We start from the raw sequence: 25,605 nt of genomic DNA on the forward strand, positions 1-25,605 counted from the left end.
GTGGTTTAAAAGACAGGAATCTTGGAAAGGGCAAAGGGAAATGAAATTTATTATTAAGAGAAGCAAGCTACGAACATCTCATTCCATGTTTTGTGTTATTTGTTGAATATTATATGACTCTGAAGCATGCCCAACCATTTCAAATTTACAGAAGGAACTCCAAAAAATCAGAGCAATTGTGAGGCAAAACTTGAACAAACATGACTTTGTTTTCTGTTGTTTATGGATAGCTTTTGAGGCCACATCAGTACCCTTGCTGTTATTCACATAAATCTCAGAGGCCTTTGCTACAGCAAAGACTCTTCTCTGTCAGAATCAATCAAATGAAAACCATCATTGGTAGGGCATTTATAAAGCACAGAGTAGGTTCATACGTGCAGTCTTTTTCGTAGCTTCATCTAATTAACAGGAATAGTGTTGTCTGCAACAGAGGAAGATACTATTGCCCCAAATGCCTTTTGGAGAGACTATGACTTGAAGTGACAAGCAACTCTGCCTCCAGGCTTATTTAACCCTTTTTGCCTCCCTCCAGGCTTTACGACTACTCTTCTGTGTTACGGCACATCACCCACTGGACAGATACCTGTTGAGCAACTTGCTGGTCTGAGGGCACAGACTAAATTCACGCTGGCTTTGAACAGCCTGGGCAGCAGGGTTACTAATACTCAAGGCAAGACTGAACATACACTGCTTGTCCACACAAACAGGATTTTTTCCTACCACGGATCATCAAGGCTAATCTGGTTTCAGTGCAGCGTACAGTAGAGCCTGTCAGGCTCTCTCTTCAGTTGGGCACCACAGAAAAGGAAAACCAAACCAGGTTAAAACAAACATAGCTTCTTCCAGACTCCCTCAAAGACTCCTTCTGTCTGGAATCTCTCAACTCTGGCAAATCAAACAAGCATCCAGGTGTGTTATTTTAAAACTTTATACCCTGGCAGCGTTAAGCTGCGGGGCATGCAGGCAGCAGTGCTGGGTGAGGGAGCTACGGAGAGAGGCCGCCTTCCAGCTGGCCGCTCGCTATCTCCTCCCCATCCCAGCGCAGGTTTTTCCCCAGGACTGCTTTTACTTTCTGAAGCAACCCACTCAGAACGCTAGATCAGAAACAACTTGTCTCACCTCACCCTAAGAAACTGTTTGTATTTTCAATATGCAGAAATATAACTTTTTCCTGGGCAAGCTTTTACTTGGGCTTTGGAAAAGTACTTACAACAACAGATTTCTCAGCTCCTGAAAATCTGGATGGCTATTTTGGGACAAATCTTTCCTTTTACCCTTCAAACCTCTGTGCGAATATGAGAAACCAATGCACATCTGCATCAAGTTTCAGGTTTGGCAAACTGGAGTCTTCTCATTACAAAAGAAGTTTTGTAAAAGGTTTACTCCAGATCTATCTTGCAGCATGAAGGGGCCACAAAAGCAGTGTCCCTGAAGGGACAAGCTTTCCGGTCTCGTAGCATGCCCACACAGCAAATTCAGATGAAAGCCATAAACTAAACACTGAATGAAAAAAACCCCCAACTTCTAGGGCCAACATGCCATCCTCCCCCAAAACCCACCAAATTCAACATGTTAGCAGCAAGTACAGACATATCAGATGGACCTGAAGTGGTCATTTTTCTGCATATCAATTTTATAAACTCTACCTCCCTGGAAGAGGCATTCCCACATCAACGAAGCCCTCCATGCTAGAGGGATGAAACCAACATTGATGCAGCAGGCTGTCACAATTATACAGGCACAAGCCTGTATAATTTCAGTTTTGAATAATTTGTATGGTATTGAGTAGATATCATTTATTATTTTCAACACTTTGCCCAATTAGCATGCATCACCTTGCCTTGTTTCTTATTGCGCAAATATTAGACACAATCTGCCCTACGCCCATTTCATATATCTGATCAGGTTAATTACACGCACCCTTCGAGTGACAAGACAAATCCTCAAACAGGACGCTTCCATTCTTGAAAGGTCCACAAAAATCACAAGCCCCTTCCATCTGAACTAAGATAATGAGGTTAATTTCCTCTCGGTGACCTAAATGGGCTCTCTCAAAACAGTCACTCAGAAGATGTTTTTGCAGATATTGCCTTCTCACTCAGTTATTTGTGGTACAACACCTACACAGAAAGACACTTTAGGAAGCTGGCTAGAACTTGTAAGAGGAGCTTATTCCCAGTTGTGTGCTGTCCTCCTGTGAGATCTTTATCTCATTATTACTTGAGGTGGGATGATGATATTTACCCATGGGGAAAGTGTTTTGAGACTGAGAGAAAAGTAGTATGATTATAGAATAATCTTGGAAGCTTACTTCCCAGATTACAGTTCTCATAATATTCCCATCCACTTGGCACTTCTGGTTTGATTATGTTAGACAGGGAGGTATCCTCGAAGGAAACCTTTCCATCTTTCAGTATCTGAAGCATCTCTTTTAAACTGTAAGCCTTCTAGGTTTTCTGTTAACAGCATGTAACATGGGGACAGTGATGGTACCCAAGGTAAAATTCACCTTATGTGTCTTACGCTGTTTTGAAAATGAGCATCTACCTCAAGCAAACCATCACTGCTTTAAGAGAGAGATGGCACCTGTAAAAGATAATTTATCTCTTTCCAAGATCTTTAGCATGAATCAGCTTTCAGACAATCCCACACAAAGCCCCTGAGCAGCTGTTCTCTACCATACACCTGATTTTAACAGAGCCGGTGCTCAGGCAAGTCCTATACCCCGCATCCGCCACAGCCCCCTCTGGGATTGATGCTCCTTCTAATGAACTAGCAGGAGCAAGGGTGGCAATTCCTTACAACCCTCCTATTACAGTCCAGTGTTGAATCATCAGAAGATACTCAAATGTGGGACTGTAAAACCTTACGAAAGCGCGTCACATCACAATTGGATTCCACGTACTCCCTCTGAACCAGTCCAGCTGGCACTACCCCACGAAGTGCAGGCAATTGGAAATACAGTGTCAGTTGTTCTCATGCACTGCTGCACGTTACCCTTAGCAGTAGGGATCCAAGATCTTCGGATCAAAGGAAGGAAGTGCAGAAAACAAGCACACACGTTGCAGCAGGAGGTGATAGTAAACAGAAACCCTCTCAGACCTCACAAAGAGGTTTTTATTAAGGACTGCTAAAATTAAAGCTCCTTTTAAGTTGGTTTTAAATACTTCATTCCCTTGGCACCTTCTTCAAAAGCAGAGTTACAAACCCAGGAGTGCACAGGAAAAGGAAAGTGGTTTAAGTTTGTAACTCTCCCTTCCCCTATCTCTTTTTGGCTGCATTTAGGTCTAGTCACAGAAAGTTATTCTGTAAGCAGGTTTAATTTGCAGAGAATGTGAAATCAGTGATGTTCCTCAAAAATGACTACCAGTCATATTGGTGTATGCACACTCCAAGTGCTCACAGAGGAGAGAAAAAGATAAGCCTCCTTTGATCTAAAAGGCCAAAATAATAAAAGGCCAAAAGAGAATGAGAGAAGGAGCAGGTTGAAAAATGAGTTTCATTAATAGTGGCTGGATCTGAAATCTTGAAATACCAATATGATCTAAAATGAATTTACTCCAAGGAAAAAGAAAACACACCAGATTTCCCCTGCCTTTTTTCTCACCTCCTGTGTCTTCACTTACTTTCTTTCAGTGTCGGGTGTTGATGCAGTGCTGCTGAGACCAAGTGACTCCTGCAAGAGAAGACATATAGTGGTGAGAGCAGGCATGAGAGCAGCCTTTGCCCTATTTATGCAGAATATCAAATTAAAGAACAAACAAACAAATAAAAACAGATTATCAAAATCAAAGTGCTAACCTCAATCTGGGATCGCAGCTGTAGAGATGTGGGGCTGGCATCAGGTTTCTCCTAAAACAGAACAGATGTTAGGTTAATAAAATATCCAAACACTAGAAAGAAAAAATTGGAAGGGGAGAAAAAGGGAAGAAGAAACAGGGTAACAGAACCTAGGACTACCTCAAAACCATTCAAATGGGAAACATTAACCTCTCTAGAAGGAATCATTTTCAGGATAAATTCTGAAATACTCCAATAAAACAGCTAATTCCATCCTTATCACTGGAGAATATAGAAGAAGGTAACATTACCAGACAGAAGTGATTCAAAACAGAGAGAAGAATGTGTTATTTTCACTGATCATCACACAATTTCTTAGGTAAGCTCAAGTGCAATTTCCCAAAATTTACCTTCAGAACGTACAGGGAAAATCTGCCACTAAACCAGCATTCTCTGAGCTAAAAATATTGAGAGGATTCTGATAGATTTCAGCAAAGCCCATTTCTCACACTGAAATTTGTCACCAGGACAGAATTCAAAACACCTTCCTTCAAACATCTAGGATATAACCATCTACTCCAGGACCCAGTCATCCAGGCTCCCTTCACAGTCAATGGAGAGAGACAGGAGCTCTTACAGAACAACTCACCCGACGGGTTTCAGCTGCCTCAAGTTAGATGAGGCAAGTCCCACCAGTGGTATCTAATTTAAGATTGCAAGCCAGCTGCCTAAGAGGCATCTACTATTAACAACACATCTAGCTGAAGTCAGTGGGAAAACTCCAATTATAATGGAGGAAGAAATTACAATAGCTGTCAGTACTGAGAACTACACTCTGCTGGTTGATCTGCGTGTGAAACCATGGGGGTAAGCTACATATGGCTGTTTTATTCTCAGCCAGTCCTACCCCAAGTGAAGTATTGCAAAGTGAGTACTGTAACCAAAAGGCCATCATAGCTGAGTAAGCAAACCACAGTAGCATACATGCTCCAAAAAAATAAAAAAAGGACGTGGATTTCTCAATACTGGAGGTCTTTTTGTTCACGCATTCCTCAGCCTACATATAAATCTCTTATCTCTGTGAAGAGATACTTCCTATACTTCCATACTTCCTATACCCTTTGTTTACAGAAAGGGTGACAAAACCTTCTTAAGGATTTAATTTAAAAAAAAAAAAAAAAAGAAACCCAGACACAATTTTCTGGAAATGCAGCCTTTTCATACTAAACAGGAAGTTACCACTGAGTGCCATGAAGCCACAATTAGCCCACACAGAAAGTTGGCAAGATCTAGAGAGGAGCCTACTCTGCCAACACATGACTAAGTGGGCTTACATGGCAGCCAGGAGGGCACAGGACAACTCATGGCCATGTGCTTGCTAGTAAACAGGGCTGACACAGGGTCATTGCCCAACTAGGGGATTTTGTCTGACCACGCGTGGTCTGTGTATCTGCTTCTGCTGATTTTACAGCAGGAAAAGGGAACTGAAGTCGTTGAGTGGAAGTTGGCGTGAAAAGGTGACCACGTTCACTTACTGACAGCTCCACCAGGACTCTTCTAGTCAAGCAGAAGCTGGACTGAGCCCAGGGAGATTCCACAGATATTCACAGATCAGGAAAGCGAAATTAGCTATTTGGCACCAGGCATCCCTCTCTTTCTCCATTAGCTCTGTCAAAATGGAATCTGAGAAAGTTTTGCACCTGGAAAAGATGGCAGGCACACCACTGCAAATCCTTCTCGGGCACTCTCCCACCACCGCCTAGGAGTCTGCAAGGAGGGAGGGAAAAACAAGCCCCATGCTCCAAACTCTTCCTATTCATGAGTGCCTTGTTGTTTGTCCACACACTGCTGCACAGGTGAAAAAAGGAGTATTTTATCAGCTAACCCACCTTAAAGTTTCACATAGCCAGTCAGGAGAATCCATCCTAACTTCCTCATGATTTATCTGTTGCCTTAAAAAGCTGCTTGCTGCAAGTGTGGGTTTTAAAAAATATGCTAGATTTGTAAACTATAATTTACAAGATGCTATCTGGGTTCCCAAGGCTTTATAGAAGTCTTTTGCTTGAGCAGTTACTTGTTAAGTTGTAGTATGAGATTGCAATTAGATGGAAAGTTACTACTTTCAGCCTAAAACTATTCAGCTGAATAGCCAGCTGCATCCCATGCAACAAAATCCTAAAAAAGGTGACTGTATTTGCTTTCTTTTTCTCTCACTTACTGTTAAGCCCACCCTGTTAGAACAGGAGCAGTTTTATAGGATCAAGATGACTGTGGAGGACAGAAGCAAGGACAACTCTCCCCTCTCAAGCTCCATTTTGCAATGCTGAAATGCAAACCACCTGATAGTCTTGTACTGTTGTGATTAATATTCCTACCTGCCTACCTTTCCAGCAGAATGATATTTTTCCTATTGTTATTTAGACAAGAAACCAAAGGAAAATACTTAGGAAAATACTACTCTCGACTGAACTTTTGGCATAGATCTATATCACAGATTACAGAACTTTTATCAGCCTTCAGCAATTCTATTTATTTAGGTTAAAATCCATTAAACCTCACATTAAAATCCACAGGTTGTGTTGACTTTAATCCAGCAGGATCAGGGCCTTTTTTATACCAAGGGCTAATTCTAGAAGGTTGAGCAAATGTTGTACTGTTGGCATGCTCTCAAGCACGCTTTAACAACTTTTCAAAAAATATTTTCAAATATTACTTTAATGAAAGTATACCTTTCACCCTTTTGAACCAAATCTTAAAAATTGAAATAGAGGAGGGCTTGGGTTTATAGAAACGGCCGCTGCAGTAACAGACATCCCATCCAGGAGACTGGTCTAGACAAAGCAGGCATCAGAGCAATGGGTATTTCTGTCCCAGCAGTCTGCTGCCCTGGGAAACCGCCCTTCACGTGTGCCCACAAAGTGCACCAGACACTCACGCCACCTACACACTACACAGTGCTGGTGCAAGAAACCCAATCATCTGAGAAAGTACCCAATGGAGTGCAGACTCCTTCAGCTATGTGATTAAATCCACTGTTTCCCAGAAGTGTCTGATTTACTTGCATGGCTTCCAGATTTAAGGGCCCCCCCGCCTGAGTCACCTGTCCGGTACCCAGACACTGTCAGTGCATACTGCACACGTCCGATACACTGTTAAATCACAGCAACTAAGATCTGAAGATTCTGGAGAAACGGAGATATTCATAAATTGTATCTAGCCCCCAGGGAACACATAAGAGGGAGGGCAAACAGTGGCTTAGCACCAGCTTGTCCAGCTCCCCTTGAGGCCCAAGATTAGTGTAGCACAGAATCTCAAATACTGATAATAAAGCCAGAGGGAGCTGTTAAAAATTAGTAATGCTAATATCCTGTAGAGCAAAGCCCACTGAATTTAAACTAGGGATTCCACCATTAAGTCACCTACAGCTGATTTAAAACAATCTCAACTTGCAGAAACATTTTGTTCTCCCAGCTTTAAACCATATTCTTATCAGTCCTATTTCCTTCCTGTCTCTTCCTTCACTCGAAGCCGATGACATGGAGAGGATGGCTGTAGGACAAGGCCCAGAGGTCCTGGCTGAAGCTGTGATCCAGCAGCTAGAGGAAGAGAAGATTCCCAGGGGTCACACTGCTCAGGTGCTGCCTGGTGTCACCAACATCTTCTGCACTGCAGGCACTGCAGAAAGCAACTGAGGAGCCAAACTGATAAGGCTTGGGAGCTCTGGTGCAAAAGCGCAAATCGGCAAAGAGCTTCTTACAAATCTTATTTTGAATGAAAACGTGAGTTGTAAGCTTAACGAGCAGGACTTGTGGCTTACGCTTCAAGCATTAAGTTGTTTGCCTCAGGGCTCAAGAAAGAAGCTTTCTTCACAGGTAGCTTTTCTGCTTACTTTGTACACTGTGTGATTTACGTGATCATTTGGATATATTTTCTTTTCAAATTATTGCAGGCTTCTAAATACTATGATTTTGGTTTTAGATACTACCTTTCTCATAAAAATCTTGAAAACAGTTTTAGAATCATTTGTGAGCTAAGCCTGAAAAACACACACGGGAAGAAAGTACAAAGCCCAAAATACATGGGGAAGATGCTGGAAACCCATTTCCTGACTGGAACGGCAGGTTTTGAATTCATGAAGGACTTTTCCTCCTGTGATAACTTCAGTTCAGTTGTTCTGTATGTAACATAACAGATAAGGGACATCACTTATCTGAAGGCGTTGCTGTTCTGCTCCAGACATACACAAGCACGGTAGAGAACAGCCTCCAAAAGGAAACCTGGGCACCCACGGTAGGGCTCACACGTTCTAGGGGGAATGCGCATATTTTAATTACCTAAACATTAAGCTTCATCTATGCTCCACACCATGACTTAAACAGTTTAGGAAATTACATTCATTGAATGAATCCCTTCTAATTAGAAATTCATGAACATCTTCACAGTTTCTGCCACAGGAGCTGTATCCATTTGAATTATAAATTTAAACACTCCTCTGCAGATCCCAAGATTAATCTCACTGTGCAGACAGCAACTGTGTCAAGTGAGACCCAGGTCAGTGGTGGGAAAATTCAGTGACATAACCAGTGGAAAAGGAGATGGCTAAAATGCTCATAAATTTATAAATAATTTTATGAAACCATTTCAGCAGGTGTAAATAAGGCACCTACAGCAGAAAACTTCTATGAGAAAATTCTGCCAGTCTCTTCTGAACCCAGATATTTTCCCTGTTTGCTCTGAATGCACAGCGCATGCTCTAGCCTAGCTTTTGAAATGATTAAACAAAGCTACATCTGAAAGATAGCCAGAGCACCGAGGATCTCTAAGAGTTTGCTTTACTTTGAAAGTAACCGTTCTGCCTGGCGTTCTCCACCACACACCATATTTCAGCCTCTGCAGAAGTCCTGGAGTAGGTGAAGGGAAGCCTCTGCGCAGAGACAGAGCAGGTATGCAGGTGTGTAATGGAAATTGCCTACAAGACATTAGCTACAAGTCACAGGTCAGAATAAAGAAATAGAAAAGACTTATCCCTGCGGCAAGCCCCTCAGCAAGTGTTCGAGGGAATTAACCAGCTCAGTGAGTTTCCAGTGATAGAGATTAGTAAAAGTCCCAATTTGAGTCTCAAACCGCAACCTCTGGACCATCCCCTTGGCCATTTCAGCGAAGAGGGAAGGCTTTCTGCTCCATTACTCTTGCACGTTAGAGCCAGAGCTGACACATGCTAAATGATAACATCCTGCAGCAGCAGCAAAACTCTGGATCAAGGAAATGAGCTATGCAAGAGGAATGGTTAAAAAAAATGGGATTTCAAACAATAAATACTTCCACACATGAAATAACGGTCCAAGTGTCTCAGTGCCTCATACAGCAGTGCAGACATAGGTAAACATTTCGCTTAACTACTGATGAAATGCAGCTTCAGAGAGAACACACTGCCACAGCACTCACATGTCTGCTTTTAGTATTAGGTAGGGAAGAAAAATCATGCCTCTCAGCTTGATGCAAACGCTGGAATCTATCGAACGTAACACGTCACGGGCAGGAGCGTTTGACACTCTCCCCTCTGCCAACAATAAAAACAGAAGAGGTTTTTTGTCCATCTCAAATACATTGCGTTCAACACTAAGGCTGGAAGCCACAGGGGCTGAAAAACTTTCCACGATGATTTTGAAAAACATAATTCATTAGCAATTACAAAAAAACTGCAGCTTTTGTAAAGCCCAGTAACAATGAAAAGCGAGGCAGCGTTAACTCATAAATCCACTTGTAACAAAGAGAGGCTGAATCCGGCGAAATTACGGCACAAAGACAAAAACCCAACAGCAAAGGGCTTCAGAGAAAGGAAAGTCGATATGGGAACACAGCATTTCTGCAGCAGGGAAATCAAATACCTTCTGATCAATTTTCCAAACAAGATGAAGCAAGCCCAGAACTATGGTGGCTGTCTCTGTGCTAAAAACATATTATTATAAAGGCGTATATATGTGATTGGGACACAGCAGGTCTCTGATTGATGTATTTTATACTCATTACCCAAATGATAAAATAGTAAAGCGCTCTTGTGCTGGCATAACTACATCTATACTAGAGCTCTTGCTAGCATACATAGAATGAGTAAGACCTGCCATCTTTGCCTAAAACTCCTCGGGTCTGTCAGCACTTTTATTGTACAGCTTAAGGCCAAAAAGAACTTTTGTGAGGAGAAATACCGACAGCCTTAGTCACCACCTGACCCAATATCCTCAAATAGTTAGGAAGGCAGCATCTCTGTGAACCACATACCTCCCCCCCCGCCCACACCTTGCTTTCATGTAACTGCAGGGCCAGGAATTTAGAGTGGTTTTGAAGTGAAGCACTCACAGCATTGCCAATAAGATAAAAATTATCACAAGCAGCTCCTCATCTTGAAAGCCATGGCAGAATATGCCAAACTTTGTTCCGAATATTGACAGTCCTGATCTGGTTTTACAGGCTCTTCAAATTCGGGATACCCATTCCTCAGGGTCAGTGATGTTCTCCATTTCCCTCTGTGAAACACTGTTCAGATCTTACCAATTTTTCATTTTCATGTATACAAAGCCGTACTACATTTGTATTAAGCTTATTTGACATTTCTTGCAATTTCTCTTCAATACTTTCAAGAACAACTAAAGATGTATTTTTGTTTTGAAAAGTGGCAACGAAAGAGAAGGGGAAGCCCAGGCTAAGACCAATGCCTCCGGGAAACTTCTACAGCTGTGCTATAAATCTTTTCAGATGTACCATGGAAACATAGGCTAACACAAGTCCACTCTATGTCATGTTTGTATTGAAACTGTATTTGTGCACCTACACGCCAATATCCATGCCTCCAGCACATGAAATTTCAGATGATCTATACTGCAAATGAATGGAAGCTTTTGCTTTCAATCAATCAATACACTGAAGGCTCAGAGATCCTTGTGAAACGGGTTGTTAATGTAATACTGATGAATTTTTGCAAGTATACTCCCTTTCACTTCATCATTTATTGTGCTAGCTAACATTTTAAAACTCTATGTTGTTTTCACTTTATGCTGTACCAAACAATAAGTTACCAATGAATTATTCTGAAGATCTGTAGCAGAAAACAAAAAATACAGTTGACTTGGAGTTCATAAGGCCTTAAAAACCCTGGTGAAATTCAGGAGTAGGTAAATCAGAAGAAAGCACTACTCATTAAGAAATCCACAAAGGTTTTGGTTTTGTGCAGTTTTTTTGTTTGGTGGGGGTTTTTTTTTTGTTTTGTTTTGTTTTATTACCACAGGTGCATGAGGTACCAGCAATGAAGTCCCACATTTTAGGGAGGAAAAAACCCCACAAAACTTTGCATTACTTTCATTCTGAGAAAATAGATTTGTTTTACTTTGTTAAAAAGGAAACATTAAAAAAAAGTTACAAAAGTTACCTAGTGGAAAACAAAAGATACTTTAGTGTAAAACTTCCCCCTACTTTTTAATTTTTTTAATTTTATGTCAAGCTAATAACCTGAAATGCATTTTGTGTCAGAAATTTCCATTATTACAGACACTGTAATGCACACATTGGCTACAGCAGTAAAATTAGACAGTTCCGCCCATTTCTTTTAACCGAGACACCTCACATCAGAGAGACTCAAAACAAAACCCAAACAAATATGAAAGAGATCTGACTCTTTCCGTTGGATCCTTTAGCTGTGGTGGGCAAAACCAAAATTCAGAACTCGACAGCATCGTGGGCAGTGGAAGAAAAGCACCAATTCATGAGAAACCTGGCGCCAACCTTGTTTCTACAATTGCTCCCCTCTGGGCTGCCTGTTGCTGCTATCAGGCCAAGCTCTTCAGAGCTCATGACCTCCTCTTGGTTTCGGACGCCTCCAGAAAAATCTGCACCTACAGCCATGTTTCCAATTTTAAAAAGTCTGTATGTATAGAGGCGTACACACCTTCTCTGTGTTTTCTTTTAAATGTGAAATCGAACCTTTCAGAGCAGGACTAAAACCTTTATTTAATTAAAGAAAATCTACCAGACTTAAGACTTTCACACACTCAGCACAGAATTTCTGAAAGTTTTAGTGCTACTGCTCAGGAAAAGGATTTTTCTTTTTAATTTTTAGAGAAGTAAAAGAATCCAGTAGAAAACAGGAAAAAGAGGCAACAAAACCGTGTAACAGAGTTAAGCTGAGCCAGGACCTGAGCCAAATTATCCCACGGCCTCAACAAATAGTCTTATCATGAGGCTACGCCTATATGCACATTTATTGCTTTTCTCCTCTTTCCATGGAGGAATTCAAACCGCCTCCTGTTGCATCCTTTTATGCAAAAAGAATTATGTCAAAACTTTAAACATTTGGGCAAAATTGATTCTTGGTTTCCAAGTGACAGTAAAGCTGTACCTCTTTTTTCCTCTTTCAGAGGTTAAAAACATCAATGGCTGCAAGCTAAAAATGCAGACATCCTGAGTTCAGGTCTTCCTTGGCAGAAAGCCTTGCGGCCCTAGCTTTGAATCCATCCATTCTCAGTGTTGGAGACTCGGTAGGCCTTTTCTGCAGATTTGCACTTTCAATTTAATGTTTTTAATCCAATTCAGTTCCCTCTTAGTGGCTCCTATGTTCATTATTTCATGAGAAGACCCCAGTCGGAAAGCTGTAATGTATGCTGTGTATTTCATCACTTATAAACACGGAGGGCTGGGGGTGTGTGTGTGCGTGTGTTGACCCCCATTTCAGCTTCTCTGACAGTGGAAACAGCAGGAATACAGATGAGAAAATGTTTTGAAAAAAACTTTCTATCTGACAAGCTTGTGTCAGCATATGGGGAAGTGACTCTTTGCTAACATTTCTTTATTACAGTAAACTCATTCCGAAGAAACCATTCCAGGATCCTTTTTAAGATGACACACTTGGAGGAAAAAAAAATGGTCATACTAGGACAAATTTTTATGTGTGGGTTTGTTTTTTTTTTTTAATCTGACTTTTATAACAATTTAAAAGGCAGAATCAACGTCTAACTTGACATCAAACTGGTTTTGTTTACTATGTAGGTATGTGAAACTGAACACCTGAAAATTAAGGTGGATAATATGAATTCATTCCCTGGAGCTAGGCATTGAACTGCTCGCTCTCAACCTCCATAAACGCACTCCAGGAATGTGAGGGGGTGAGGGAAGAGAGACAGAGGTGGATAGTTGGATGCTAACTTCAAAGTCTCCTAGAAAGTGAGGGAGAAATTAATTTCTTGAACAAGAGAACTGAAAACAAATTAAGCATATTAATGCAAAAAAAGATTAGCCCACAAATTGCTAGTCTGTATTTCTACATCCTCCCTTCTATAAAAACTGCCTTTGATAAAGAGGCTTTAAAATTAGCCGTTCTCTCTCTACCTTTGAAATTGAAGCCTGTATTTGATGGATGCTTTGGGCCAGATCCTTTCTTATTTAAGTCTTCATCACTGGCCATCACATGGTGATTATTATCAAACTGAATTTCAGATCAACTCTGATGCATTATATAGTACTTTTAGGCCCAAAGATGACATGCAAGGTTGTTCCTATCAGAGGGAAAAATTATTGAAGGCCTTTATACCATTTGGCACAACTCTGTGTATTTACAAAGAAAATGCGCAGCATCCTTGTTTGGTAATATTAAGAAGTAATTATTGCCTTCTCCACATTCATGATAGAAATCTGTATCTACACAACTACTGATAGAAATATTCTTCATTTTCTATTTACATTTAAAGTAAGACTGGACTAGAAACTTATGGAGTAGATAACAATGGTGGTGCAGCAAATGGAAGCCATGTTCTATGGGATTACTGGTCCAGCAAGTTTCACTCTGAAGGGTAATGGTGCGACAGTGACACCTGACAGCTTCAATATTAATTGGCACAACTGCTGGTAAGGGGTTAAATTAAAGGCTTCAATCACACCACTGACAGCTCCTGCTGTGAGGCCAGGCTCCAGCCCAGCTGCAGAGCTCCAGCCAGTTCTCGCAAAGCTCAGCTGTTCTGCTGAAAAGGCACAAGTGGGCTCCTACCATGTAACCAGCACTTGGGATAGAAGGTGCCCTGGCACACTGGCCAGACAGCAGAAAAGTGGTTAACAGAGGTTTCAGTGGTTCTTAAATTTAAAGGGAAACAAATTCAAATACTGAGGATCCATATAACGCTCATCCATTCCTGCGTTCAAAGCAGGAGGCCGAGAGATTTTCCTCAGGAGAGGACAGTGGGGACCAGAACCCTCTCCCCAGGGCCACAGCAGCCTCCTGGTGACATCAGGCTTGGGCCATCCCTGGGGGTGACTCCCGCTCCCTCCGGCCCAGGGGCATCGCACCACTTTCAGGTGAGCACAGGGCAGCAATGCACAATTTTGCTTTGCCTTGTGTTGTTTTTACGCAGCATGGCAGTTATCCCATCGCAGACAGAGTCAGGGTCTTTTCCGAATGAAAGGCCAATTGCTGAATGATGAACAAACCTAGCGCCAAGAATGTCTGTGGAAAAAATGTAATGATGAAACTGTTACGTGCTGCTTACAGAGAAAATGGTTGGACCTCAGCAAACAGCTGTCCTTCAGTAATCACAGAAAACTCAGACGTGTGGAATCTGCAAAGCAAGCTGCCACCGCTGCTCCAAGCAAATCATCTCCAGTCATCATCCACAATTCACTAGAGAATTAAGAGGGCTCCAGTAAAGCTTTACAAAATGATTCTCACGTAACGTTTTCTCCCTGCGCAGTTAGACTACGTACTCACAATTCAGCTGCTTAGACCATTTTATTCCTGAAGTGGCAACTACAGTGAGCTTCTTCCCAAGTTCAGCTTGCAACTTCAGCCTTTCTCTGCACCAGACTGTGGGTCACACTTGACTTTGAGAAGGACGCGCTGAATTGGCAACACAGAAACCAACAAAGCAGACGTGCAGTGCAGACTTGCACTCCAAGAGCCACCCGCAATTTTTCAGTGACGCAGCATGTGCAGGTAACACATACACTTCATTCCAGCAAAGCCTATACAGCTTTGTACTCCCTCATGCATCTTCTTATTCACCTATCCACTCAGCACCATATTTTACTATTACAGGAGTATTGCAGTCACAGTTAAGCAAATTATGGCATTAAAAATGCTGGCATGCATTGCTTTGAATTTTTATAACTTGTCTTCCCAACATATATGAAGTGGAACAGAGCCCGCAGCAACCAGTAACTATTTCTGTTTGGAGGTCCATTGAAAACCCAGCCCCTTTGCTAACCGCGCTAACCAGTGTACTTACACAGGCTATGGAGCAGCACAAGAGCTGGCCCTAACTTCCAGGGATGCCATGACCAGCTAGGTAAAACTAGCAAATTACATGAGCATGCCCCACCTGTACTGCTGCAGAGGAGGGTCAGCCCTCCACGTGCCTTAGCAGAATTGTAAAACTAAGTAATCGGAAGGAGGTCACTTACAACTGTCAATGCAAGAAATGCCTTTGTAACCTGGAGGCCAGCTAGAGCAAGTATGCTCTGCATTAAGCCCAGGTGATTTAAGGACAGTATGAAGGCCATCTTTTACCATCTTGCTGCAGAAACCCCTCAAATAGAAAGGTGGTAGCAAAGGTACAAAAGAAACATAAAACTCACAAATGTCTAGCAAATCAGACCTACAGGTCCAGAGACCCTGGTGCCTCTTAACGACATTGTAATATTGCTAAGAGTGGTAACAAGTCTCAATTTCAGTCTAAACTAAATGGCAGTCAAAAGCTTTAGACTGGGGAAAAAACCCCAAACATCTCTTGAAGTCAAATAATTTCAGTTAAAACTTTGCTGCCAAGCACTTTCAGTGCTGCTTTGTCACTGCTGGCAAGCCCACAGAGCAAGCGCACTGCAAGCTGTCTGTCTGCAACAAGCAAAGAGTTTGCTGTGGGAAGAAGCGTGCTGTGTCTTGTCTCCTCTTCCCTCCAGCAAATATAAATTACGCATGCAAAACCCGGAGAACAAATGACCAAACACCCCGTCTTTGCAAATGTCTGTGTAAGCGTTATGACTCAGTTTGCTGGTAGGCCCTCCAACTAAATTAATTTACTGTGGTAAGGAAAATCTGAGCAAAGTAAAATTTAAGCTGTACAAACACCTGCAAGAGTTTCTAAATGCCTGGGTTTTTGCAACCAAGACCTGCTTGTTTGGGCAGGTGCTGCCACTGTTATGGGAGTGTCCATGGTACAAATTCCTCTGCTCAGCTGTCTTCAGAAGGGAAAGCTGCCTTGGCTTCTTGGAAACAAGTTTGCTCTAATTATGACAGCAACAAAATGTCTTGACCAAAAGCTGCTTTTTTTTTCCTTTTTTTTTTTTCCTTCCCCCTGCTCAGACTCACCTTAGTACTTTCATTTTTCTTCCAGGTTATGGCCCTAACAGGGTTTAGTTACAACAGCTTGAGGCTCTCATCAGTGCATACATCATTTCTCTAAAAGTTTTTCTTGTTTCAGATCCAGTTCTAACACAAACTGCTTCTCAATAATATTTTTTGTCTCTTACTCAAGGTTATGTGCACTCTGTGATTAAGTGCATGCCAATGGATACAGAATGGGTTTTCAATTACACAAGGTTTTGTTAAAACCAAGTGAAATAAAAATAGTGCATTAATAGCTGAAAATACAGAACAATCTCCCATATGCTACACTAGGCTTTCACAGATACCAACGGGTCCTGCTATACAAATTAGATCAAGTATATTGCAATGTGCTCAGGTTGCTACTTACTTCTACAAAGAAAGTATGGTTTTATCTACCTCACTCAGCTTTCAAACCAGAAAGAGACACACAGCGCAGTTCATCAGCATCAAGGTACCTTCCCTGTCTTTCTAGTCTGCTCTTCATTTAGCTTAATCTATGATCATTCTTATATATATATATATATATATATAAAAATATTATCTTTCAGAAAAATTGAGGGGTTAGGACAACAAATTATTGAAGCACATGCCTGGCAACAATACTCACGTGTTTAAACTTCAGCATGTTTTTGCATACTTTACTGGACGGAGTCCTGATCCCACAGGACAGGGTAAGAGAATCAGTAAGAGAAGTTAGAAAATAATACAGGATATCTTCATTTTTCATTGCACGAGATTGCAGTTTCTGTAGAAACCGCAGCTTTCATGTTTCACAATGCATAAGCTGCAGTTTCTACACAACTAAGAAAGCCTTTAGAGGATAGACAGATTTTTCTAAATCTGCAAAAAGACTAAAAAAAATTACTCACTGTCCAAGCATATCCAGAGGCTGCTCTTTGTCAGTTCACTGGATGACATGAGGAAAGAAGACAAGAGGGAGGAAACTGGTCAGCGCTAGGAAAGAGCGGGGGCTGCAGCAATGACAGGGAGATTACCTGAAGCCAGTTTCATTATTCACCATTCCTCATAAATGCATGCAAATCCTCACACCCAGGTATGCTCCTCATGCACTGAAACTCTGTGAGGGCTCCTATGGCTGCTAAATTGCAAAGGCAGATGTAAGAGAATTGCTTGGACATCAGAGACCTACTGGGACTCTGCACTTCTGAAAACAACCTCCAAATCTTGACAAAATTGCAATGCCAAAACCAGATTCATTTCTGATTTGAAGCAATGCTTCAAACAAAGAAGAGAAAAAGCCCTGAAAATCAACCCACCAACTGTTTGCTGTTAATTTTTTCCAAAGTACATGACGACACTAGACCAGGTAAGTTATACTTGTATTCAGAACTGATTTCAATTCTTTCTTATGTTTCCCTGTCCTTGACAAGTACCCAATTCTAGCTCCTTGTAAAAAATGCATGGCAAATGTATATAGTGAAACAGAGGCCTGTTTCCAAATCACATGTAGCTCACTAGAACTTTAAAATGCCCAAATTTAAGCTTAAATAAGGCAAGAAGATCAATTTGACGTGATCTTTATCTTCACACTTTTCAAAAAAATAACTCAATTGCCTCTCAGCCATCAGCTTGAATTAGACACTATTAGTTACGTAAACTCAATTATTAGCCTTTTATATTAACACTTTTGTTTGCTCACTCCTTCAGTACCCTTCAGATCTAATTAAGAAACAACTTTTAACACCATAACGCTGCATGTTTCAGAAGGCGTGAACCGAATGGATTCTCACAGCTCTTCTGCAACTGCACCCCTCGACGAGGCCTTGAAGTGCCTGCAAAGATTCAAACTGCTGCTACTGTTGTTTAGGTACTAAAATGTGAGGTTATCTCAGTAGATCACTCCCACTCCAGTCCCTTTGCTGGCTATGCAAGATATCTGCTGTAAAAACTGTTCTTCATGGCCTTTGTCTATTTGCTACTAAATTAATCTGTTTTCTTTGCACGTCCTTGGCTTCTCTAGCACTGGCAAATGCTCATCTTTTATACTATCCCCTTCTATCACTTCAAGTCTCAGTGTTAGAGGACAAAAAGACATTTTGCAGTTTACTGAAAAAAGAAAAATGTTGCTGGTCAGAATGAAAAATGATCTGTTTGCCTTAATATCTTGAAAATCAGTTTCTTGGTAGCTATAAATATGCTTGCTTGTAATCATTATTTTCAACAAGCTTGAAAATAATGAAACTGTTTTGGTTAGCAGTCCATGTAAAATAGGAGGAGTTACAAAAAGAAGATCACTGCAGTTTTAAAGGCTGGCATGCAAGGCTAATTTGAGCCTGTTTCTCTCTTTCCAACTGTATCTCCGATCTCTCTAATTCCGGACATACTACAAGCCATAAATTTTGATGTCCTCCACACCAGGGAAAGGGGAAGTCTTCAAAGAGGAAAAAAAGAGTCTCCTCTAGAGTTTTTTTTCTAGCATATTTTGCACTTTGTACTGCCTCAAGCAAAATATTTGCTTTTTAGAGCTGTTTTTACTATACACTGTCCTAGTCTCTCTGGAACCTGCTCCCACGGGATTTTTCCAAAGCTACACACTTAGAGAAGTGATTTATGTGGTGACCATGAAACACACAATGCACTGTTCTTCCCAGGAAAATAAAAACAAACCCAAAATCCACTCAACCTTGAGACTATACCTACCGCCAGGACAGCCACTGGGTTCACATCTGTCATACTGCTTTGAACTCTCTTACTCGCACTGCTGAAGAGCCGATCAGCAGCTCCATAGGCAAAACTGGGAAGAGCATGGTGTGATGGTCAGAAGAGAACTCAGTGCAAAACCCAAACACACAGCAGACTACTTCAGAAGATGGTGCTTCTTGGGGACGAAACGGCTTGAGACAAAATCAGCAGTGCAGTAAAGTCCTGATGTATCTGTAGATTACACTTGATACTACTCAGACTGCTGTGGTCTTCCAATGGACAGCGAGGCTCCTCACGCCTACTGCTCCTCCTGCAATAAACTAGCTCAATGCTGCTGAGTGACTCTACGGTAGGTTCATCCAGCGAACCTACAAAGAAAAACATTCCGCTTCACTTTTTTTATGTGCTCTGACTGCAAATACTCTGAACAAGCCTCTCCAGGATTTAGACCCTGGACTGGAATTACCCAGGCTATCACATCAAAAAAAAGGAAAAGGTAGCTGTTACTGGTGCCTGTTCTGCCTCAAATTGCCAAAAACATTCCTAACATGCCTCCTACAATGCCCAAAGACAACACAGAGAATCATTTGTTACAAAGGTAAAAAGCCTGTCTGCTGGGGGGTGGGACACCCCCCTCCCAAAAAAAAAAAAAAAAAAAAGAGACAGATGCAGCACAGAAACTAAAGTGTTTCCCTCGTCACCTCCTATGAATGGCATTCGCAAAACAGTAAGAGCGAAGTCTAGAGATTAAGAATACTCAGTCCCTCTTCCAGTTCAGCTATGGGCTGTGTACATTATCTCAAGGGAGTTACTTAAACCTTTGGTGTGTCAATATATTTGTCTGGAAACAAGAATTCTTACCTACTGCACTTCATGGCTTTGTAAAAGTTTTTGTGAAGCTGCCTGAACACCTCAGAAAAGACATACGGAGGTATAAATAACTGGTATTACAGCATGCATCTCCTTTCCTCGGTACCCTGCATTTGCAGCTGATGGCCATCAACACACGCAGTCTCAACTCAGACCACGGTGCCCAAGAGGACTCTGCTGCTCCAACCACGCTGTTGCCAAAACCAGCCTTGAAAACTATCAGCAAGATGATCGCCTGAGTAAATAACCACAAAACACTCTGTGACTGTCTCCCACTCAGTCCCAGACAAACCTCCCTCCATATTCTTATAGGGATATAAGAATGTATATGGTGTTTCTGCCTGTGTATTTTTATTAGACAGATTAGATTTTAATTACACTTGATCACTAAAGGCAGGAATAGCTATCTCTAGGGGCTGAAGAAAGCAGAAAGACACAACACTAAGAGAGAGGAGCTATTTTACAAATAGCTCTTGTGAAAGCAAAGCTGGCAAAGGCCCCAGCAAACAGATAAAAGTCTTGTTGAGTAGGTTAAATAGTTCACCCTACCTCATGTAACTGCATGGCTATTGTCAGGTCCTTAATTTTTAGAGTAAATAATCGTTTTGAAAAGATAAATGAAGGGGACAAAAGAATATAGCTGCTTTTTTATGACAATCCAATTCCCTGAAAACTCATTCTTCTCAGTTTGCCCTGCATGTGCATGCCAAGTCGGGATAACATCTCTTACTGTTATAATTTTGATCTATGCAGCAATTCATGATTTGCTTTGTCAGCTCTGGCTCTGATTCTGGATACACACACGAGCAGCCCTGCAGACTTCACGGACTGTGACTATACTTCCACCACTCATATATAAAACCCAACTGAATTACCCAACTGAATTTTCTTCCTCAAACTTTCCCTGTTTGGAAAAAAACATTTAGTAATTGTGCTCTGAGAGCAGACTTTGAGGAGAATGTGCCAGCACTTAGCACTATGCCCCCTAATTAAACCAACATATTTATGGTCTCCATAAATTCCCTCTGTAGCCATAATGTAATTGTTTCTATATGCCAATTTCACAGTATATGCAAATGTTTTCATATTATCAGCACTGCCTTGCGGAATGCTTAAGATAAGGTTCTCATCTAGCAATGCAGAGGAGACTTAAGCTCTGTCTACTGCGTATTAATGAGAAATGGGAGCCATCCACAGAGAGCCTTCTGCTCCTCCAGAAAAATCTCTGACTCTACAAGAATATTACCTTTTCTAGATGATTTAAAGGGACAGCATTATAAATATATATTTTTTTCCTTCTTCTTCTGACCTAGCATCCCCTAAACAGGATGTCCTTAATTTCTGTTGCAACTCAAATGCTAATTTATGTTCCTTTGGTGATTGTTGCTTTCTGTACTTGGAGAGCTTTTCACATATCTGAATGGATGTCCTGAAATTTTCATCAACTTCAGAGAATGAACATTGCAACATTCAACACTCACAAGCTTAATTTATTTTCTTGCAATTTTGAGAAAATTTATCTTGGCAAATGAAAATCCACAAACAGCCCACAGCCAACTGTCAAGAAAATGTGGAAACCCAAAGCAGCAGAGCATCCTGTATGCCAAACACCAGGAACACTCATGTGCTGTGTTATTTCTCACTGTCCCTGAAGAGGTGTCATGTGTCATTAGTCACATCCAGTCCCTGTTCCATCACAGGCTTCATCCACATCCAATCAAGAGAATGGACTTTGTCAATAGGCATCAGATCAAAACCAAATACTTCCACCAAATTATTTAACTGCTATATGCTCTGTTTAGCCATCTGTAAAATGGATATTTTAGCATCCACCTTTGTGCAACGCACAGATGCAAATCGTATGTAACCATAATCTGTCTGCATACACAGCAATAGCATGGCACAATGAAAGTAACTGCTCGCAGTGCTGTAGATACAGTCTGTCCTCTTCATGGACAGGTAGTCATAATCCACTACCTGAAAATGTGTTTTCAGAAAGAGATGTCATGATGCTGGTGAAGGACAGAAGATATTTTACATGATATGGCCTTACACTTCTAAAATGATTTTTTACAGACCAACCAAGTGAACACTGCAGAAGTCTCCTTTCCTGTACGGTTTTAAACTTTTTTTTGGATGAAGAATGGTATTTTCCACAGAAAGGTGGGGACACACACACACAATGGGACAGCACATGAAAGTCATTTCAGCAGCAATGTTTGTGAATAGGGTACTATCTCATATTAATGAAAACGAGATCATAAAATAGTCTATGACTTAAAAAAGTGGCAAACACCTATATTAAAAACATTAGAGTTTTCCCCATCATAAGACATGTTCAGGATATTGTTTCTGAAACAGTAAAAACTAAATCAGGATTTTAAAACACAATTCCATAGAATAACAGAATGTCTGACAATGGGAAACAAGTTACACAAATAATTGTTTCATACAAAGCAACTGTATAATTGTAAATCTATGCAATATAGTTTGTCATTTGATTTCAAAGTCACCAGGCACAGAAGGAATGCAACTGTGTTTAGTTTGCAAACACCTCAGGAACATTTAAAACCATATACAACTGAGAAGGTATTAATATGACATAAAATTGAGAAAAAATAATAAACACTTATTTTTACAGCTCAGTTCTATTGACAGGAAGGTCAGATGGCAGTCATGTTACTGCCTGAGTTGACCTCTTGTTTCTTCTTTACTGTAGCAAGCAATAAATACAGCCTTCAGGGTTCAAGATCAAGTAATTCATTACTAAATTTATGGAAGGCTCCACTACAGAAATCAATAAATAGTGACTAAAGAAGGCATTACGAATCAAACAACTTAATAATACTGGTAACTCCACTTGAGACGATGGCTAAAATTTTCTACATAGTAAGTATATACTAAATCAATCCATGGAATATAATTTGCATTGAATAAACTATTTAACATTTTGCACATGACCTCAGTGTTGAGACAGGTTAAGTCCTCTTCCATCTTTTTGCAAGGTCACATGTAAATACAGGGGGTTCTCTGGACCCTTCACTGTCACTCTTACTTACAGACTGACCCCTTCCTACAAACACCCACAGTGGCATGTGCTTTTCAGAAAGAGCTGAAAAAATACCTACATCAATTGGGAAGACTAAGGGAGCACATAATGGGACTGCACAACTAAAAACTGCCACCCCAGAACCTTGCCTAATTTTTGCCAAAGCTAGTGTGATCTGTATAAATATACACATATGTATTTCTATATATATATATACACACACATATACATATTAGATCGATAAATATATGCTTGATCTCTGCTGATAGATCAAATGAGAAAGGTGCAAAGAGAGACTGTTGTCTGCTTCTACTACCAAGGAGCAAAGGGCTGGAAGGTGCTGTCATTATCCATTACACAGACAGAGGTTGTTTTCATGTAAGGCTGCATTCTAGAAAAACATGTCAATCCACCACCACTGCTAGGAAAATAACTGAGGAAAAAGCAGGTTATTCTGGCCTAATGTTTGGAAATCAGATGCTATTCAATATGGAGAACTGAAAGGTACTGCATTTAAACAGAATTACCGAGAGAAAGAGATCCAGGGTGGGGAACACCTGGAGAGCTAACAAGCTGGCAGAAAAGGACGTAGGGATTACCGCGAATCATAAACTATGCATGAGTCTTGGTGTTACGCTGTTGCGTAAAGAACCTCCATTGTATTACAAACATAAACAAGATAATGGTGTGCTACCAATCCTCCTGATCTAGTCAATCCTGCTAAGACCTCTGGTGCAATCACGTGCTCTGGCTTTGGTGCTACTGTTCAAAAACAAGGCAGCAAATTGAACCTAGTCCAGAAAAAGAAACAGTGGTATTTGTGAATGTCCTAAGAAATGGTGGAAATTAGCATTGTTTAACCTGTGGGGAAAAAAAAGGAGGGGAAAAAAAAGGGAGAGGGAAGAGAACACAATGGCCTTCGTAACTATAAAAAAAAAAAGTTGCTGTAAAGAACATTTTTGGCATCCGTGAAGACAGCAAAAGTTAGAGAGATGTCTGTAAGACACCAATAAAAACACTCAGTGGTAAGGACTACGCACACTAGAATAGTTTGCCTAGGGAGATGGTGGAATTAACATGCTGGGACAGTTTTAAAGGCAGGTCAGATCAACATCTGTCAGGAATGATAAGCAGACCTGAATCTGTCTTGGGGCAAAGGATGCACCAAGTGATTTCTCCAAATTATAAGATGAAGCCAAGGTAAATTCCACGCCGTAATTAAAAAGCAGAGATGAGGCAGCAGAAAACTTAAAAAGAATAAGTTTGGTAACCCCATCTTCAACCACAACAACACAAAAAATTCAGATCTTGCTATAATTGTGTTTCACTTCTGGTTTATATATTTCACACACAACTACAAACAGAATTTCCACTCCTTCATTTGCAACAATGTTGCAACACCTGCTCTGGGATAATCTGGTGTGGTTGAGATGCAGATTGCTTACAGTGATGTCTAATCCAAAACTGCAAGTAGCGTAGCTAAATACACCAGCTTAACTTTTCAGTTATTTTGTGTTTTGAGAAACATTTTACATTTGCACCATCCTCAGGTCAGTCTTCAAGGGTATGTTTGTGTGTTGATTTCTGATCTTTTAAATTCTTTCTATTGCTATTCTGCAGAAGTAGCATAGCTGCTTTCACAAAGCTCCTGCTCTCCATGAGATAACAACATCCAACTCAGTATGAGAAAGAATAAGGAATACAGAAGGGTGGAAGAAAAGTATGGTGCAGGAGGCACTCAAGGAAAAGAGAAAATGAAGCATGTGGGACAAAGCGAATGGAAGAAAGGCTGCTGCAAGGGCTCTTCTACTCTGAGTACTGAAGTGAGAAATGGTCGCGAAGCTTTGAAAAAATGCACGGGAGGAGTGAAATGAGGAAGGCAGGAGGGCATAGGCTGAGCTGCTAAGGGAAGGGATGGAAGAGGAAGATGACAGGGACTAGTAAGAAGAACTTGAGGGGAAAAAACATGGTGTCAGGGAAGGAGAGTTATCACAGACAAAAGATGGAGGTTCCTCCCACAGCTTTGAGTCTCCTGTAACAAGGCAATACAGAGGCACTATCTGAACTATCACTGAGGGATAGGCAGGTGTTAATTCTGGAACAACGCAACTTCCTCAGGTATTTTATCCTACATCCACCCAGGGAAACAGGCTGACAAATCCAGTGTTGGTAATCAAAACCTTTCACCTGCCATTCAGCAGCTCTGTAACAGTCATGGAAATAAGAGCCTTACACTCAAATCCAGAGATAAAACCTGGTACATTAGAACAATACAAATGCCTGACACATGGTAATAGTCCATGACATCTGCTGTTTTGAACCTATCTTGCCACTCAACTGCAACCAACTGAAAGTGCTGGTAACAGAAGGGGTACAAAGGTTGACATATTTATGTTTCAAGAAACTTTTTTTTTTTTTTTGGTGAAACCTCTTTCTGCAGGCTTATAAATTCTTACTTAAAAGGGTTTACCATGTTCTGCAGGTAATGAACCAGGTTAAGAAACAGGTCCAACTTCTGTAAGCTTTGCTCACCCATCCAATCCTCAGATGAGCAACAGCAGCTACTGACACCAGGATAAGCAGCGTGATTCATGCCAAGTAAAGTCATTTTTCTTAGTATAATACATAAGATGGATTTTTGCACACCCTTATTACAGATACCAAACTCGAAAGCTGGAGACATGGACAGTCAATAGGTTTGTTAAAAACTTCTAATAGGTCACTTTTAATAAAAAGAGCTATTAAAATTACATCAAATACTCATAAGTCACACGTGAAGCCTCAATTTCATTTTCATTCCACTTTTCAGACAGCTGAAAGACCAATTTATGTAAGACATTTAGCCTTCCAAACCTCCTTTGGTGTTTCTATTACCTGTTAAGTG

General features: G+C 40.9%; 1 protein-coding gene across 5 annotated transcripts in view; it reads right to left on the minus strand.

Annotated features, from left to right (window-relative positions):
- The window catches only part of SASH1 (SAM and SH3 domain containing 1), a 558,854-nt gene that overhangs the window by 57,321 nt on the left and 475,928 nt on the right, over nucleotides 1-25,605 (minus strand). For all 5 annotated transcript variants that reach the window (XM_054820868.1, XM_054820870.1, XM_054820869.1 and 2 more), the window contains 2 exons: nucleotides 3,802-3,852; nucleotides 3,627-3,676 (listed from right to left, as the gene is read on the minus strand). In XM_054820868.1, the coding sequence (XP_054676843.1) occupies nucleotides 3,627-3,676; nucleotides 3,802-3,852 (101 nt within the window). The remainder of the gene's footprint in view (nucleotides 1-3,626; nucleotides 3,677-3,801; nucleotides 3,853-25,605) is intronic.

Source organism: Grus americana, chromosome 3, assembly GCF_028858705.1.
Source record: "Grus americana isolate bGruAme1 chromosome 3, bGruAme1.mat, whole genome shotgun sequence".
NCBI lineage: Eukaryota > Metazoa > Chordata > Aves > Gruiformes > Gruidae > Grus > Grus americana.